The sequence below is a fragment of the Wyeomyia smithii genome, chromosome 3 (genome assembly GCF_029784165.1).
Source record: "Wyeomyia smithii strain HCP4-BCI-WySm-NY-G18 chromosome 3, ASM2978416v1, whole genome shotgun sequence".
Lineage (NCBI taxonomy): Eukaryota > Metazoa > Arthropoda > Insecta > Diptera > Culicidae > Wyeomyia > Wyeomyia smithii.
In genome coordinates this window covers 198,704,413-198,721,345 of record NC_073696.1, presented here as the reverse complement: position 1 = coordinate 198,721,345, position 16,933 = coordinate 198,704,413, and the positions used below count along the sequence as shown (strand labels likewise).

The 16,933-nt window shown below is 42.6% G+C and overlaps 4 protein-coding genes across 4 annotated transcripts in view; 1 reads left to right on the top strand and 3 right to left on the bottom strand.

Annotated features, from left to right (window-relative positions):
* LOC129731152 (katanin p60 ATPase-containing subunit A-like 1) overlaps positions 1-1,231 on the bottom strand; it is a 46,017-nt gene extending 44,786 nt beyond the window's left edge. The window contains exon 1 of the mRNA XM_055690939.1: positions 1,091-1,231. Within this exon, the coding sequence (XP_055546914.1) occupies positions 1,091-1,173 (83 nt within the window). The 5' untranslated portion in view covers positions 1,174-1,231. The remainder of the gene's footprint in view (positions 1-1,090) is intronic.
* An 8,431-nt stretch (positions 1,232-9,662) lies between these two features.
* Positions 9,663-11,940, bottom strand: LOC129731254 (DAP3-binding cell death enhancer 1-like). The gene is made up of 3 exons (XM_055691099.1): positions 11,477-11,940; positions 10,269-10,883; positions 9,663-10,206 (listed from the first exon to the last, which is right to left on the bottom strand). The coding sequence occupies exons 1-3, from the start codon at positions 11,810-11,812 to the stop codon at positions 9,847-9,849; spliced, it is 1,311 nt and encodes a 436-aa protein (XP_055547074.1). The 5' UTR covers positions 11,813-11,940; the 3' UTR covers positions 9,663-9,846.
* A 940-nt stretch (positions 11,941-12,880) lies between these two features.
* LOC129727236 (UPF0545 protein C22orf39 homolog) lies at positions 12,881-13,548 on the top strand. Its single transcript, XM_055684837.1, has 2 exons — positions 12,881-13,038; positions 13,100-13,548. The coding sequence occupies exons 1-2, from the start codon at positions 12,961-12,963 to the stop codon at positions 13,496-13,498; spliced, it is 477 nt and encodes a 158-aa protein (XP_055540812.1). The 5' UTR covers positions 12,881-12,960; the 3' UTR covers positions 13,499-13,548.
* On the bottom strand, positions 13,541-16,060 carry LOC129727235 (another transcription unit protein). The gene is made up of 3 exons (XM_055684836.1): positions 15,863-16,060; positions 15,284-15,804; positions 13,541-15,225 (listed from the first exon to the last, which is right to left on the bottom strand). The coding sequence occupies exons 1-3, from the start codon at positions 15,891-15,893 to the stop codon at positions 13,612-13,614; spliced, it is 2,166 nt and encodes a 721-aa protein (XP_055540811.1). The 5' UTR covers positions 15,894-16,060; the 3' UTR covers positions 13,541-13,611.
* Between the last annotated feature and the right edge of the window lie 873 nt (positions 16,061-16,933).

Here is a 16,933-nt window from a genome sequence, read left to right as displayed (position 1 = left end):
TCTGATGTGTACTTTCGATCAACAATTAGTTTCACTGCAGCTGATGTGTGTAAAACAGTTGGGAAGGAAAATATCACTTAAATAGCAAAAGACACATTTATGGGTCACTTCTGGCATTCAAAATCATTTAGTCTATAAAAGCGTCGAAATACACCACAAAAGTTATTTTATTGTTGTAAATGCTTGATTAAGAGTTATTTTATTCAGTCTTGATGTATTATCATGCAACAATAATAAAAATAGCCAAAATATGGACTGACCCACAATTGTACACCGCACAATTATGAGTCACTTCGTTTAATGCACCGTGTAGAATTATTATTCTTGTGATATTTGCAAATTTAAATCATTTCTATCGTATAAATAAGGATACAACTAAGTTAAAAAAAATACCGTGGCTAATTAAAATTGCTTGGTTTCGTGAGTCTGTTTTCGTAAAAGTGACCAATGATTGTAGCTGACCCACAATTGTGGAGGGACTGTACAGGAAAAATAATCCTGTTCACTAAAAAAAATTGTTTTATGGGTTTAAACATCAAGACTAATGATTCCACCATCAAGTAATAATAACAAAATTTGAAATTATGTGCAATGTCAATACAAGAATCGGAAGTGAATTAAATAGCATCGCTAACTGTTTGCATAAAAACTGTAATGACAACAATCAAGCACTAATAAATAAGAGACTCAACCCCGCAGGATATCAATCATGCTTCTATTTTTCGTTCGAACTTCAACTCAACAACCATTAGGGCTACAACCTTTCCGGAAACCTTGGTTCAGTTTAATCCGGGCAACCGTGACAGGTCACAAGCCTCTATCCTAAAGTTATGTCCCACGATGCCGATGGCACCAATAAGACCTTGACATACATTCATTTTTTGTGTACACGCATTCAAACACTGTCATTATGAAAACGCAGCCAGGTAGTGAAAAGATGGGAAACTACTAGTTTCTAAACATGCTGATACACGGTTTACCGAGTGTGAGCCTCGGAAAGATTTGTTCAGTCATCATCGACCTTTGGAGTATATTCTTATCCGAAAGAGGTTATCGCAGGTCGCAAAATTATATACATTGCAATACTTACAAACGATTCCTGCGAATAGTGACGGATTCCCCCGACAGGCTGTTCAAAATAGACGGCAAAACTGGTATCGATGAGAAAAGCATGATTGATTGTTGTAGCTTTCCAGCGTCGGTTATCACAAACTATTAACCACAAACTTTGTAACAGTTACGCTAACAATATGAAAATATTACTAAATTTATTGTTTAACATGTTGAGATAGGGTTTCTCGAATGGAATCCAGATGTGTCCTGCACAAAATAGTACCTAATGGGAAATGAAAACCTCGTGCTCGCAAAGCCTCGCACTGTTTGTGGCTAATCAACAAGTTTCCATGGAGCGTCCGACGTGGGCCATAAAATGGGGTGACTTCGGCTAATATCACAATTATGTATTTCATGAAGTTGCTTCTTTCTAATAAACAACTGTTGATTTTAAAAATTATACAAACCTTTTACAAACCATTGGAATTCTTTGAGCATTTTATTAGGTTTTATATAACATTCAATGCCAAAACGATATTGTAAAAAAAAATCTCGCTCCATAAAATTTTGAAATGGAATTGTAGCATACAAGACCACTCTCAAAGTCCTTCAACGAGTCAAATTCTAAGCAGCAGAACAAGTTTCCAGCAACACATGGCTTCGTATCTCGAACCGACAAACGACAAAGAAGAATATATTTAAATGCAGAAAATGAAAGATTTTTTGACAATTCACTTGTACGCATCACTCTCACAAAAATCCTCAAAAATCCTGATAGAAGAACAAAGTTGGAGTTAGTGCTCGTGAATATCCGCATTGCGACCATTTCATTGCTTTTTGTCCAACGGCACAGCAACTCGCCTCGTCCACGATCACTGACGAGCAAGATGTTTTATTAGGGAACGTGAGTGAAAGTTGGCTGGTGACAGCTGAGTGACAGACGAGTGACAGACGAGCTACTGTCCAAAATCTAGCCGACTCGCCTTCTGCAATACCAAAATTGGTCAGACGAGTAACTGGCCGGGGAGCTGCGTAGCCGCAAGCTTACAGAGTTCGCTTTGTCAAGCGGATGGTCATGGGTTCGAATCTTAGTAGAACCAGGCCATCTGATGTCAAAAAGAACTTAAGCATGGGTTTATTCTCAGGCTCCCCACCAGTTACCCTTCCTTTACGCTGAAATCTACAATACCTTCGCGTGACTTCCTCTCAACAAAAAATAAGTCCCTCTTATCAATAAAACTGGCCAGAAGGACGCACGACGAAACTTCTCCAGGGAATTATAATTGGTGATATTTGGCAAGAGGAACGTGTATCGGTATAGTAGAACAGTAAGCGGATAAAAGGAAGAGTATCACATTACACACAAGCACTGATGAACAATGATAATAAGCATGCCACTTCTCAATAGCGGTATTGCTATTAACAGAAGTGCGGGATACAGCAGACACCAGACAGGCATATCTCACAATAGATCTACGATTCTGGTCGCAGTGAGGAAGTCCATACAGAAAAAAAAACTGGCCGCTGGCATCGTCTTCTGTAATAAGGGCCTAAGAGCCGACGCCATTGCGTTCGACCATGGCTACTCGTTGCCACTCTTGTGACGGGAGGTTTACACTGTCTTCTCTTGAACCTCTTCCTCTCATGTACTTAGTCTTCGATGCGTTTATGGCCAGACCAACTGTCTGGCTTCAGAATTCAATCTGATGTACGTCTCCGTCATCTCTTCGAGGGTTCGTGCTACAATATCAATGTCATCGGCGAAGCCAAAGAGCTGAACAGACCTTCTTAATATCGTGCCACTCGTGTCGATACTAGCCCTACGTATCAAACCTTCCAAAGCGATGTTGAACAGCAAGCACGATAATCCATCACCTTGTCGTAACCCTCTTCGAGAATCGAAGGACCTGAAGTGTCCCCGAAACTCGAACTACGCACATTACCCGATCCATCGTTGACTTGACCAGCCGTGTCAGTTTCCGGAAAACCGTAATCGTGCATAATCTGCCATAGCTGTTCTCGAACGATTGTGTCGTAAAACAATATCGCACGCAAGCATGGGGGGGGCTTATGCGGTCTCGATAAACTAGATTAGTTGAGAGATTTCGTTATCGATATTGTTTTTTGGCACATGTTGCATGTGTAGGATAAGTACAACGATACACCGTGCCCCAGTGTTGAGTGGAGAAAATTTTCAGCTCGAAAAGATCCTCGACCTGATCGGGAATCGAACCCGATGTCACAACCGTGTGGGAGAGCTAGCCGACCGACATCGCTAACCACAGAACCACGGGGACCACATTGTGTCGTATGCCGATTTAAAATCGATGAACGATGAGCATGTTATTCTCACGGCACTTCTGTAGGACCTGCCGTACCGCGAATATTTGGTTCGTGGTTGCGCGGGCAACCATAAATGCCCCACGAATTCCCTCGCAAACGGTGATAGTCGACGGCACAGAATTTGAAAGAGTACCGTGTTGGCGACGTTCAGCAACGTGATTGCACGGTAGTTGCAGCAATCCAACTTGTCGCATTTTTTGTAGATGGGGCACACTGTACCCTTCCTCCACTCCTCCGGTACTACCACCTCCCAAATCTTGGCAATAATCCAGTGTAGCGCCTTAGCCAGTGATTCACCACCGTGTTTTAACAGCCCGCTGGGGAGTTTGTAAGCTCCAGCGGCTTTATTGATTTTCAGCCGGCCGATCTCCTCTCTAACCTCCTGGAGGTCAGGGGCTGGAATTCTGTCGTCATCTGCGCGTACACCGAGATCTACTACCATTCGGTCATCGTCCTCTGCTACATCGCCATTAAGGTGCTCATCGTAGTACTGCTTCCACCTGTCAATCACCTCACAATTTTTCGTGAGAAGGTTGCCGTCCAGGTCCCTGCACATGTCGTCTTGTGGCACATAGCCTTTGCGGAAACTGTTCAGCTTCTGGTAGAACTTTTGTGTGTCATTCGCACGGTACAGTTCCTCCATTGCCTCGCGATCTCGATCTTCCTCCTGGCGCTTCTTCCGTAAGACCGAGTTTTGTCTTTTCTGTGCGCGTCGGTAGCGCTCCACGTTCGCTGGATGCTGCTTCCAGCTGCCTCGCGTACTCCTGTGCAACTTCGATGTCCCGTAGTTGCCCGATGTTTGGTCACGATGGGCGATGTTGACGCGTGTTTCGCACCGTCGAAAGTTTTGAGCGCATGCATACTGAAACAAGGTCCGAATCAATATTCGCACTGAGGTAGGTACGAACGTTGATGACTTCTGAGAAGAATTTACCATCGATTAGAACGTGGTCGATTTTGTTCTCCACTTGTAAGTCAGGTGATCTCCAGGTGGCTTGTGGAAGTCTTTGCGGGGGAAGAAGGTACTTCTGACTACCATACCGCGGGAGGCTGCAAAGTTCACACATCGTTGGCTGTTATCATTTGATGCGGCGTGCAGGCTATTCGGCCCGATCACCGGTCTGTACATCGCCTCCCGTCCTATCTGAGCGTTCATATCACCGATGACGATCTTAACGTCCCGTTGCGGACAGCTATCATACACCTGCTCCGCTTCTTTCTTATCGTCGGCTCTTTCTTCGTGTGGGCAGTGCACGTTGATGATGCTGTAGTTAAAGAACCGGCCCTTAATTCTCAACTTACACATCCTCGCACTTATCGGCTGCCACCCGATCATGAGTTGGCGCATCCTACCCAGCACTATAAAGCCCGTCCCAAGCTCGTTGGTGGAGTCACAACTTTGATAAAAGGTAACCTCTCGATGTCCGCTTTTCCATTCCTTCTGTCCCGACCAGCAAATTTCCTGCAGAGCTACGATTTCGAAGTTACGTGGATTTAGTTCATCATTTATGATCCTATCGCAGCCATAAAAGCCTAACGATCTGCAGTTCCATGTACCGAGTTTCCAATCGTAGTCCTTATTTCGTCGCCTAGGTCTGTGCCGATTGTTCGGATCCGTATTAACTTCTTCGATATTTGCAACGTTTGGTGTTTTGCGGGGCGGCTTGTTGGGCCTTTCCCAACCCCCTGTCTCGCCGGAGGATCATCGTGTCAGCTCTGTTTCGAGTCCCACGCTGATACCAGGATGTTGATCAGCCGCCCCTAACATGGAGATCAGACACTGTTTTGAGCCGCACCATCTTGGTAAACAGAGGCTCAGATTGGCGAAGATATGGCTACCGCGCCAACGATCGCGTCGCACCTTCTCACTTAGCTATTGTCGGATGACAACATTCCCCAGACAACGCCAACCAGTTGTGTCCATGTTTCAACTGGTAGTCTATTGTATCATATGACTCGTGGAGGCGTGAGAGAGGAACTTGTGAGGGCCGGAGCTAAGTTTGACGCTCCTTCCAAGTTATCAACTCACAATTTGAAAGTCGGCAGTCACCATTGAGCTCAAATACACAAACTCAACTACCACCACGATTTCGTCCCCGTTGATTAGAATCCGTGGCGGGAGGTTGACAGAGTCTTCTCTAGTCGAGTCTCTATTTCGCATGTATTTTATCTTCAACGTGTTTATGACTAGTTCGACGCGATTGGCCTTTGCCTTAAGTCTGCTGCACGTTTTCGTCAACGTTTCAAAGGGGCGTGAAAAAATGTCAATGTCGTCGGCGAACCCAAGTAGGTGCCCGGACTCCCTTGAAAGCGTACCCCGCGTGTCCATTCCCGCTTTTCTAATAGTTAACACCTTCCATGGTAATATCACAGACTAACAGACGTAACACTAAAACCTAGCTCCATCGCCACAAAAAATGTTCGTTCATTTCAAATTTTCAATCGAATAACAGCCATCGCGCGAAAACGTCGTCTGGGGCGCTGTCATGCAACCTCATACCTAAGACAAGACGCGACAGCTGGTCACCGTTACATGCAACCAATTTGAACCGGCTGCTGATTGGCTGAATCCGATAACGCAATCGTCACGTAGAAAATACAACGAGGTTACTTTTCACTGTAAAGCAGTGATGCTGGAGGGTCATAATTCAGCTATTATAATTGTTCATAAATAATGATGCAAAAGTATGCAAGGTACATGATATTACCGAGTGATGTATTTCACTGTTATAACTTAAAAAATGCATTGATTAATCGTTTTTTACTATTTCGGTTGAAGTCCAAGAAACTTAGGAAGAAAAAATTTGGGTACCAAGAAACTTAGGAAGAAAAAAATTGATAGTAGAAGTATGCTTTATTGAACATAAAACAATAAATAAAAATTGAGTATTATTCGCCTATATATTGCAATTTTAATTTGTTTTATTTTCCTTGACCTGCAGAAGTTGTTAAAAATAATCATTCTGGCATCAACGGTATGGAACGTTCAAAAAAAAATTCGACGGGGATGACGGCCGTTACGAAAAGGAAAATAAGAAGCCAGCTGTCGCGTCTTGTCTTAGTCTCATACATATTTTGTAGTTCCCCATTTGACACATGCAGTAACGCTGGCGCTGATGTCGAAATTCATGACGCAGCGCGAACACGACAGCAGATGGGGCTAGTGTTACTAACGTAAAGTACTGGAATCATCCAAACGATGATTTTATTGAAAATATGTTCGACGTGTTATGTCTGTTAGTCTGTGGTAATATTAAAAAGTAGACATGAAAGCCCATCGCCCCGTCGCAACTCTCTACGAGATTCGAAAGGTCCTCAGAACTCGTATTGTACACATCACTCTATCCATCGTTGCTCTGACCAATTGCGTAATTTTGTCCGGGAACCCGTGTTCGTACATAATTTGCTATGGCTTATCTCGTTCGATTGTGTTATACGCTGCTCGATGAATAGGGTGTACGTGGTACTCTCGGCATATCTGGTGTACTTGTCGCAGTGCAAAGATGTCGTACGAGGTGGCGCAGGCCCCCATGAATCCCGTAGTATTGCCCTACGATTTTTTTACAATAAATGATAGGCTACGGTATAGAAGTCGAGAGAGTAACTTGTAGGCTCCTGACAATTTCTCCTCAGTCTCTTGGAGGTTTAGGGCGGATAACTTGTCGTCATCTGCACGTACTCCTAGAATGATTGCCGTGCCACTTTCGTCTGCTGCACCTTCCAATCACCTCACATTCGCTCGCCAGGAGATTTTCTTACAGGTCGCTGCACACATCGGCTTGTGGCAAGTAGCCTCTACGGAGCTGTTTAGTTCCTCGTAGAACTTACGGGTGTCGCTAACGCACTACAGCTGCTCCATCGCTTCGCAATCTCGTTTCTCCTGTTGATACATTTTCCTCCGAAGGACCGAGTTCTGCCTGTTCCGCGCATGTTTTTATCGTTTTACATTCGCTTTCGTTTTGTGCTGCAGTTTTCTCGTCCGTGCTGCATTCTCCTCCTCTACTAACTGTTTGCGTTCGCCGTCAAACCAGTCGTTTTTTCGATTTGGGGTACCAATGTGCCTAGTGCCGCAATAGCCGTGCTACTTATGGCGGATGCTGCGCGTATCCTTGGATAACAATGGAATCTCCTTGTTGTTCGATGTCAGATCGCGAACGTTAATAATGTCGGAGAAGAATCTCGCGTCGTTTTTAATCTTAAGAAGGTGATCGAATTGTGGTTCTGTACGTCGGTCGGGTCTGCTCTGGTAAAAGGTAGATGTCCGATGCCTGCTTTTTTACACCTTCTGCCCTGTCCAGCAAAGTTTCTGCAGTGCTACAACTTTGGAGCTGCGTGAATTCGATTCGTCGTACATGATCATATCGCATTCCGGGAAGCCTAATGACTTCCATGTTCCGAGTTTCCAATTCAAAGAACGTTTTCGTCGCCTTTTTTTTTAGATAACGCCGATTAGGTTATTGCTAAAAAATTTCGAGAGAGAGTAGCACATGTTTACTGGGCAGATGCCAGGTCTGGGAGTTTTTCAACCATCAGTTTCAGTAGAACGATATGTCCTCAAGATTCGGCTTCCAGATTCAGCGATTACTTCCGTGGCTCTGTGGTTAGCGATGTCGAGCGGCTAGCTCTCTCATAAGGTTGTGATATCGGGATCGACTCCCGATCCGGTCGAGGATCTTTTCGAGCTGGAAATTTTCTCGACCCAGTACTAGGGCACGGCAGGCAAAAATGACAGCTCCATATGATTAACATATACCGGTAAGAGCAATTTAATTCAAATAATTATTTTAGGATATTCAACACGATAATCACCCCACTTAAACTTGTTTCCACAAGCTAACATGTTTGCTTATAACATAGAAAACTTGCTTTAAGTATTAAAATTCGGTATACGGAAAAACTGCGAAATTTTGAAGTTGTGACCCAGGCTAACCGAAGTGGCGCGAATATTAAACAATACATTACCGAAAAATATTACATTTTCCGTTGTTACAAAATATATTGCTGATAGACGTACATTGTAAATTGCAAGAAGGTTCTAAAAAGTTCAGATGAATTTGAAAAATGCCGGTTCATAAAAAGCGTTATGTTCGTATTTTATTTCGCTTTCTTTCGGATAAAATGTTGATCAATGTTAATTTTTTACGTCTGAAAGGTAGTAAATCTTGTTAATTTGTGTTTCGCTTTCTATATTATCAGTTGATAATATATAGAAATAAGATTAAAGACGCCAAAAAGTGCATACGTTCTAGAGAATTTTTTCTACAAAATGTAATAATAAAATGATAATTATCACTAATTGTAGATATTCGATTTTTTTTTGTCGTAAAAAAGATAAAAATCCTTCAAGTAATTGATGATTATTTCCTGAATCGCCACAACGCTAACAAATGGTAAATCTGCAATGTGTGCCCAACAGATGCTATGCATGCATGTGTAGCAAAAGCCCTATTAGCCTCCCAGACTAGGGTGTGATATTGTTGTATTGTTTCTGTCTTTTTCTTTTTCTAAAAAGTCCGCTGAGGGTCATATTCGAAGTATAAAGTACATACAAACAACTTTGCCATCGTTTTCCTAAATTTATGACACAGTGCATGGATAGATGGATAAAACCGTACAATGCGATCGTGAACAAGAATAAGGAAAACCATCTTTTAATTGCCTCTACGTTATGTAACTATTAGTCGCTCTTGCTTTTTTTTTCTAGAGAGAGTTGATAAAAATAGAATTTGCGACAGTATCAACTAAGTAATAAAAAAAACGATAAAGTGATTTTCGGAGTGATAAGGCTTCCTAATCGAGCCGTTCTGGTTTATAGAAATTCTTTTCTAATAACTAATAAAACAGCAAAATCGAAATGGATGAAATTTCTAATCCGATACATTTTTACGATGGAAAATTTGTGGAATCATGTAGCAAACCCTAACTACCGAATCAGTTGAACGTCGCATAAAAAAGCAACGAAAAAATTTCTTTGATATTATTAGAAAATACATTTAATTTTTTTTTTTTTGAAAATCAAAAGTTTATTTCATGTTTGAGTGTTTACATTTTTTTAATTCATTCCCGAAGTGTTCACCTTTCGAACATATAAAAAACAAGTTATAAATGTTCCAAGCATCAAAAGGTCTGTGGACGCATAACCCCAGTTTGCAAGTCCCAAATTGATTCGAAGAAATTAAGCAACAATTAGGAAAACAAAAGCTGAGCGCTTAATAGGTACATTAAGGCACTTCGGGGTATGTTTTACCATTGAACATGACTCTATCTTACCATAAAGGAAAATCATATGAAAAAAAATTCGGTACTTCATTTACAATCACCATAAACTATCGAAGGAGCTTAGCTCAACTTGCCTAGCATAGCATAAACATTACAGTTGTATCAGTAAATCCAAGATTTCACTGTCAACCTTATATTACTCGCAATTTAACAAGTGTATCAAACAAATATTTAAGCCATCGCAGAAACGAGACGTAACTCAATCTGATCTGTCTGTGGCTCGACGTTCTTCACTCCGAAACCATAGCGCTCTAGTTCGTCATAATTAAATTTGAACTGGAACGGCACGGCGGTTGGAGATGATCCTGCTGAAGTACCAGGCGATGAAAGTGATTCTCGTCGCGAACGATAATTTGCTCCCAAAGCATCGACCGCCTCCGGCAAGCCCATATCGGCGGCTGCGGTAAAATACTTTCTAGCCATTCGACGACTGCGACGCAAGCCACCAAGCCCGTGAGCGTAGTATACTCCCAGATTGTACATAGCCTGTGGATGACCAAGTGTTGCTGCAGTATAATAGCACTCCATTGCCTACAATAGTGTAAAGTTATATTAAAGCGGGTAACTTTAATAAATCAAAGCCTGTAACTCACCACTCTAGCATTTTTCTTTACTCCAAAACCTTGTTCGTAGCAAATTCCCAGATTGAAAGCAGCGCCGGCATGCTGATGACTAGTGCCCAACTTTAAATGAGACACAGCCGTGCTATAATCTCCATGCTCCAAATTCTGCACACCAAGTTGGTACTCAATCTCGCCTATAACGCTCACAAGATTTTCCAAAGCAGACTCGACGGTAGGAGCAGGTTCATGTGTGATCTGCTCGATCGAATGAGTCTCATTGAGGGGAACCGTAGAACTCTTAGCCGGCTCATGGTTTATAGGAAAAATAACGTCCCTTTGATGATCAAAGAAATCACCGAAGTCAAGTTCTGCCAACGGTGCCGGCTTTGCCGTGGGTATCGGTATTCCAAAGAAAGTCGGTCTTGCAGCAGCTTGTTGCTCTTGCTGCTTAGGAACGGGTTCGACAGGTGGGGAAGGTGGGACAGAGAGGGTAGACTTCGTCTGATGTGAGCGGCAAAAGTCACGAGGAATTTTATGACCAGCCGAAATCAAAAATGGTAAACACTTTGGGCCCTCCCATTTGTGATTGCGACGATACAGACAAATGAGCTTGCTAGTATACCAACCGCAGATTATGGCACCAGACTGAAAAACGAGCAAAATAGACAAAATAAACAACTACTTTCTACAATAAATTTCAACCAATGCGAAAAATATATCGATCAGTAAAAATGTAATACTTTTTAATGACTCAGTATGTTTACGCAAATTTTTGCAAGTGATAACGAACATATTACACTGGGGTGCGGAAACAAAGAAAAAAGACCTCGTCGCTAATAACAAGGCCATTCTATTGTCAGGGAATAATTTCTTGCATCTCGTGCAACAAATCTAATAAGGTAGTTTTTGTTTGTTTGTTTATGAACAAATCCCGACAGCCTAATAAATTGGAATTAATTCTATGTTACTAAAAATCTTCACTCTTTTTTATTAATTAAAAATGCAATGACTAAACAGGTTTCTACTTGATAAGCAGATTTGAGGTCACGCGTTGAATACCTCCCTAGGATCTGGAATTATCTGCCTGTCACTGATAAAACTAATACCCGTAAATAAACAACACTTGTTTGCCAAAAATCGCTCACCAAGACGTTCTCCTACACTTCGCGCAACCTGCCGCGAGACCAACGACTCTTCGATCATCCTTCGCATTTTTGCATGATAACTTGTGTACTTACCCAAGTAATGGCACCGATCCAACTATGCTGGAACGGACAAAACTCCTTTCGACGGAAACCATCCCGCCCGGAGTTGTTCGATCCGCTTTCATTAAACTGCTCTCCATCTCGGACGACTGTGATTTGCCGATTGGCCACATTCAGCAAACAGTACGAACCGCGGATGTACTCATTGCGGAACTGGATTTTGAACTGTTCGTTCTGCTGCTGTTGATGCTGAGGTACCCCAGTACTGCAGAAACGTTCGGCGCCGTACTGACACGGCCGGCGAACGTCTAGTACATTGTGGGTACGGTCATACACATCGCGAATACGGCGTGCAACATACTTCCACATTTATTCACACTTACGGCCAGCCACTACTGATCCGGAATTTATTACGCTTTTTTGGAACCGAGGAGCAAAATAGTTGCGACCTTGCGTTGCGACCATTTGCATTTTTGCTTGTGTGAGTTACAGTCAGAGCTGCCAGGATATTTTTGGACAATACACGCTAAAAAATATCGGTTTATTGGTTTTATTGCCTGTATGGTGATAAATATTGGTAATAATTACAGACGGTGTTATGAACAGATACGCAAAGAGTAAGGTCTAAAACTCCAAGTGAACCATCAAATCGAGACTCCAAGTGTGCAAAGTAAACAAACTCATGCGTGTTACTTTTCGTACAGAATGTGTGTTGCGATCAGTTTAAATTCTGTGAATCACGTGCAATTATGGTTCCAACGAAAAATGTGTTCGTCATGCTCATGTTATGAGTGATGCATTGGAAACAAGCACTGAAACTCAGTAATATATTCTTACAAAGTTTCGAAATTTCATTACACTTTCTAGTGCGTATGAAAAGTCATGCGAAAATAAATATGGTTGCCAGAATTGTTTAAAATAAAATATTAGCGAAGGGTTGCCATATTTACTGCTTTTCTCTTTGCGTATCTCTTTATAACACAGCCTCTAGTAATAATAGCAATCTCTATACACAAAATGTGACTGTGATTTCCTTGTGATTTAATTTTAACTTATTTTCACTGTTTTGTCATGCTAAAAAAATTAGAAAAACAAAAGGCTGGATTACACTTTTTGACCAAGCGTCAAATATTTGTCACTTTTTGACAGATAAAAATTTGGTCGAAAATAATTGTTTGCCACTCTTCAATTTTTACATGTGGCAAACAACAATCATGATGTCAAATAAATTTGACCATTATGTCAGGAGGTCAAATATTTGACCATTGGTCAAAGAGTGTACTACAGGCTTGAAAGCCTGATATTTTAATTTACCTTCCCATAAATTATACGAAAAGGATGAAAGGCTTATTTTGTTACCAAGACTGTCAGCTCTGATTTGAAGTGTACAAAAAGGTTACATTTATAACAAGCAAAATTTACTTTTAGCGTGTATCTTGTAATGTTTAGATGTTTACATTATTTCTTTCAGGCACGAATTGCAGACAATTCGGTCAAAACAGCGGTTCAATTTTGTAATGGCACCATTGATATCAGATATTCCTCCTCAGCCAAAAACAGCCTCAGAGAAAGAAGTGTTTGAAAACCTATGGTCGGTATGTATGCTTCCAAATATAAAATAGGTACTTCAAAGCTTAAACAAAATTACATTTGAAGATACGACCATGCTTTGTGTACAGTGAAGAATATGACGATTGCACAAGTATCAAGGGTCGATTTCACCAGTATTTCATCCATGGCCAAAGCATCGACTGTACCCAGTGGAAACGAGATTTCGACAACTGCGTTCGATTTGAGAAGAATCCTAGCGATTCGAAGAGTGCGCTTCAGTTGATCGAAAGTGAACGCCTGCGGCGAACAGAGCGGTTAGAAGCACACTATCGGAACGATGTGTGGAAGAAAAGAGATCAGGCACCTGAAGATTGGGCTAAACCCTTGCCTGAATGCATGCAGAAAGAGTATGAGCAGTCCTATCTGGCAGTGAAAGCACAGGAGCTTCAAGGAAAAAAGATACCTTCTAACGATAGCGAACGGTCATTTTGTGTAATAATGTAGAATGTAGTTATTCGAGAAATACATGAATTGTTAGCTTTGAAATTACAGAACTACTGTTATTGAAGCTTTATTGAATCGTCATCACGAATACAAACAGTACATTTTTTTAAAGATTATTCATCACTGTCATCGCCACCCCCATCATCACCAGATTTGTTTCTGGCACCGCCACCGCTCTTCTCACTACCCGAGGCTGCTTCTGATCCCGAGCCAGATGCGTGTTCCGAACCAGACCCGGACCCAGATCCCGAATGTTCAGACCCTTCATCGCTGTCATCGGAGTTTTCCAACGCTCTCAGAACTCTCTTTTTGCCATCATTTCGCTTCTTGCGACCCATATCCAAATCCGACCCATCTTCATCGGACGAATAGATTGCGGCGCCCTGCTTCGGCTTGGATCGGTCATCTTTGTACTTGTTTTTGATAGCAGCAATCGAAATACCTCCCTCATCATCGGAGCCTTCGTCTTGCTGGTATGAACTGTTCGCATTAGCAGCAGAATCCTTCTTGCTGCGGCCGCTCGATTTGGTCTGGCCAGTTGGCTTCGCCCGCATTGCCATTCGAAGTTTTTCCTCTTCCTTTTTGATGTTTTGCTTCCGATTAGCATCGGGATCGAAACCAACTTGGGTAAGAATTTTAATACCAGATGTTTTAGTAGATCGATCGGCCAAAGACATGGTCATCTTTTTATGAGTGAACGATTCAGTCGAATGCGGTCTGAAGGTCAATTTCGTACGGAATACTGATTGCCCCTGCAGACCGGTACCCTGACGGATGAACAGATGATTATGGTCGCCCTGTAGTGGTTGCTTGTAGACATCGAAGATTTCCGACCCCAAGTGCAGACTCATACTTCCGTCAGACCAGCGCACCATTCGAGCGTTCGTCTCTCTGACTCCGTTTCCGTCGTCATCAATGTTATTGCGCCAGCGGATCGTATTACCAACTTTTAATTTCAAACGTTGTCGGCCTTCCTCATCAAGTGTTTCCTCTTCATCGATTTCATCCTCATAGGTTTCCACATCAAACGGTCGCGTTTCAACCGAAAGGAAATTAGGTAACTTTACAAAATGCAAATCTCGACCCAAATCCGTCACAATGCGAGGAATTTCGACATCGATTCTTGTCTCAGGTATTGGTTCTGGCTCAGGTTCGGGTTCTTTCGGCTCTTCAAATCGGGCAAGACCTTCACCACGTTCATCATCAGAAGAACGGCGCTCACTACCAGCCCGACTTCTTGATCGAGACCTAGATCTGGACCTCGACCGAGATCGCGAACGACTTCTGCTTCTAGAACGCTCTCTGTCGCTTTCCTTTTTCCTCTGCTGTTCGTCTTCTAGATCGTCCAGCTCATCCCGTTCCCTTTCCGAATTTTCATCAGAACTAATGTCGTCCGCATCGCCAAACAAAGCATCTGCCGTGACATTTTCCTTAGATGCATCAACTTTCCCCGCATCAGACTCTTCCGAATCAGAATCAATCAATTTATTCTTCTTTTTGTTTTGCTTGCGTTTCTCTGCCTCCGATCCGGAATCACTTGATACAATAGCTCGCTTTCGTTTATCTCCAATTTCGGAACCAGCGGAACCAGATCGATTAGAGCCTGCGCTTCGGGAGCGTGATCTTGAGCCAGAACGATTCGAACGGTTTGACTTTGCTTGCGACGGAGAACGAGAACCAGACCTTCTAGATCGTGAGCGTGACCGACGACTGATTTGCGATTTAGCCTGTACGCAATGAAAATTATCAAAATATGTCTACTGTGTTGAAATTATATTAACATACCGGTGATCCGGAACGAGAGCGTGACCCACTGTGAGAGCGAGCCCCTGGGGTTCCACTTCGCGATCTGTTAACAGGAGTACCACTTTTCGAGCGGTTCTGTGGCGTTCCACTTCGCGATCGTGATCCCGACCTAGAACGTTGTGAGCCGGCAGGTGAACCTGATCCAGATCGAGAACGCTGTGATCCGGAACGTGATCGAGGTGTTCCTGAACGGGACCGATGTGAGCCTGCAGGGGATCCAGTACGGGACCGTCCTCCAGATCCGGATCTTGCCGAGCCAGCTGAATGAGAACGTGATCTGGATCGGCTCGGATTTCTGTGCGGTGTAAGCGAGCGTGAACGCGAACGTGAACGGGATCTTGATGGGCTGGGATTACGATGTGGTGTTTGCGAACGAGAACGAAGCTGCGGTGAATTAGATCGTGAATCGTGATGCTCTAGGGAATACCCAGGTGTTGGAGCAACCTGAGGAGTTCCACTTCGACTGCGGCTACCCCCGCGACTGGAATCAGAATCTGATCCTGTGTGTATACGAAATGAGATTACGCTATTAGAAAATATTTGCTACTTTCGTTTTACCTGAACCATCGCTGTCCTTTGTTCGTCCCATAGCAGAGCAAAGTGTATTTGGGACTGATGAAAAAGCAATCGTCTATGCTCGCGAATCGAAGACACAATAGAAATGTAATTTAAAAAACCTCTGAACAATTAAAAATTCACTTTATGATGCGGAAACCGATCCGCAACATTTTTAACTTGAAGCTTGTGCCGAACAAATTTGACAGATAACAAATATATCTCTGAAGCGTTACCCATTACACACGCTTATTGTTTGTCACTCTAACTGAGTAAGACATCACTCATTTTTAATAAAAGTAAAAAAAAAGTGGACCACTTTTACGTAGGGAACCTGTATATTAGAGAAATGACAAAACACTCACCGTTAAGGCAACTGTCAACATAAAAACGGGCGAGCTGTTTAATTTTGCACTGCCGTTATCCGTTTTGATGTTGAAAGTTGCCTTAACGGTGAGTGTCTTGTCATTTCTCTAATATACAGGCGCAGACAGACGTCCAAGCTGAGTTCCAAACTTGTGTAAAGTTTTTTGTAGTAGCAATCCGTAACCAGATAGCGCTACCAGTACCGCCAGCCTCGTGCACCAGCGAAAAAAATGTATTGTAGCGATAAGGTCACCAGGCAGCGCTAGTGTACAAGTGATTTATAACTCAATTTACTTTGAAAATTTAGACGAGAATTTTGATCAATGTTGTTCTTGCTTGGACGTCTGTCTGCGATACAGGTTCCCAACTTTTACGGTAACTCCTTTTTGGAGTAATAGCGAATTTCTTCATTCGACTGAGTTAGTGTAAATCTACCCAGGAATTAAGAAACGATATTGCAATTAACGACGCAAGTGAGAGATGTCAGGTAGTTATTTACGAACTAAACCCAAACGGTGGTAGGCTGAACTACAGAGAACAGACTAACAAGCAAACGATAAATAGTGTGTAGAAAGTTTGTGTGCTCAAAAATATACCTCCCGAATTGAACCCCTCGTCATACTGAATGGTAAAGTAAAGCGGTAAAGCTTGATGTCGCTGCCGTTGCCATGGAGCGAACTGTATAGCAAATATATTTCAACGCCAGTA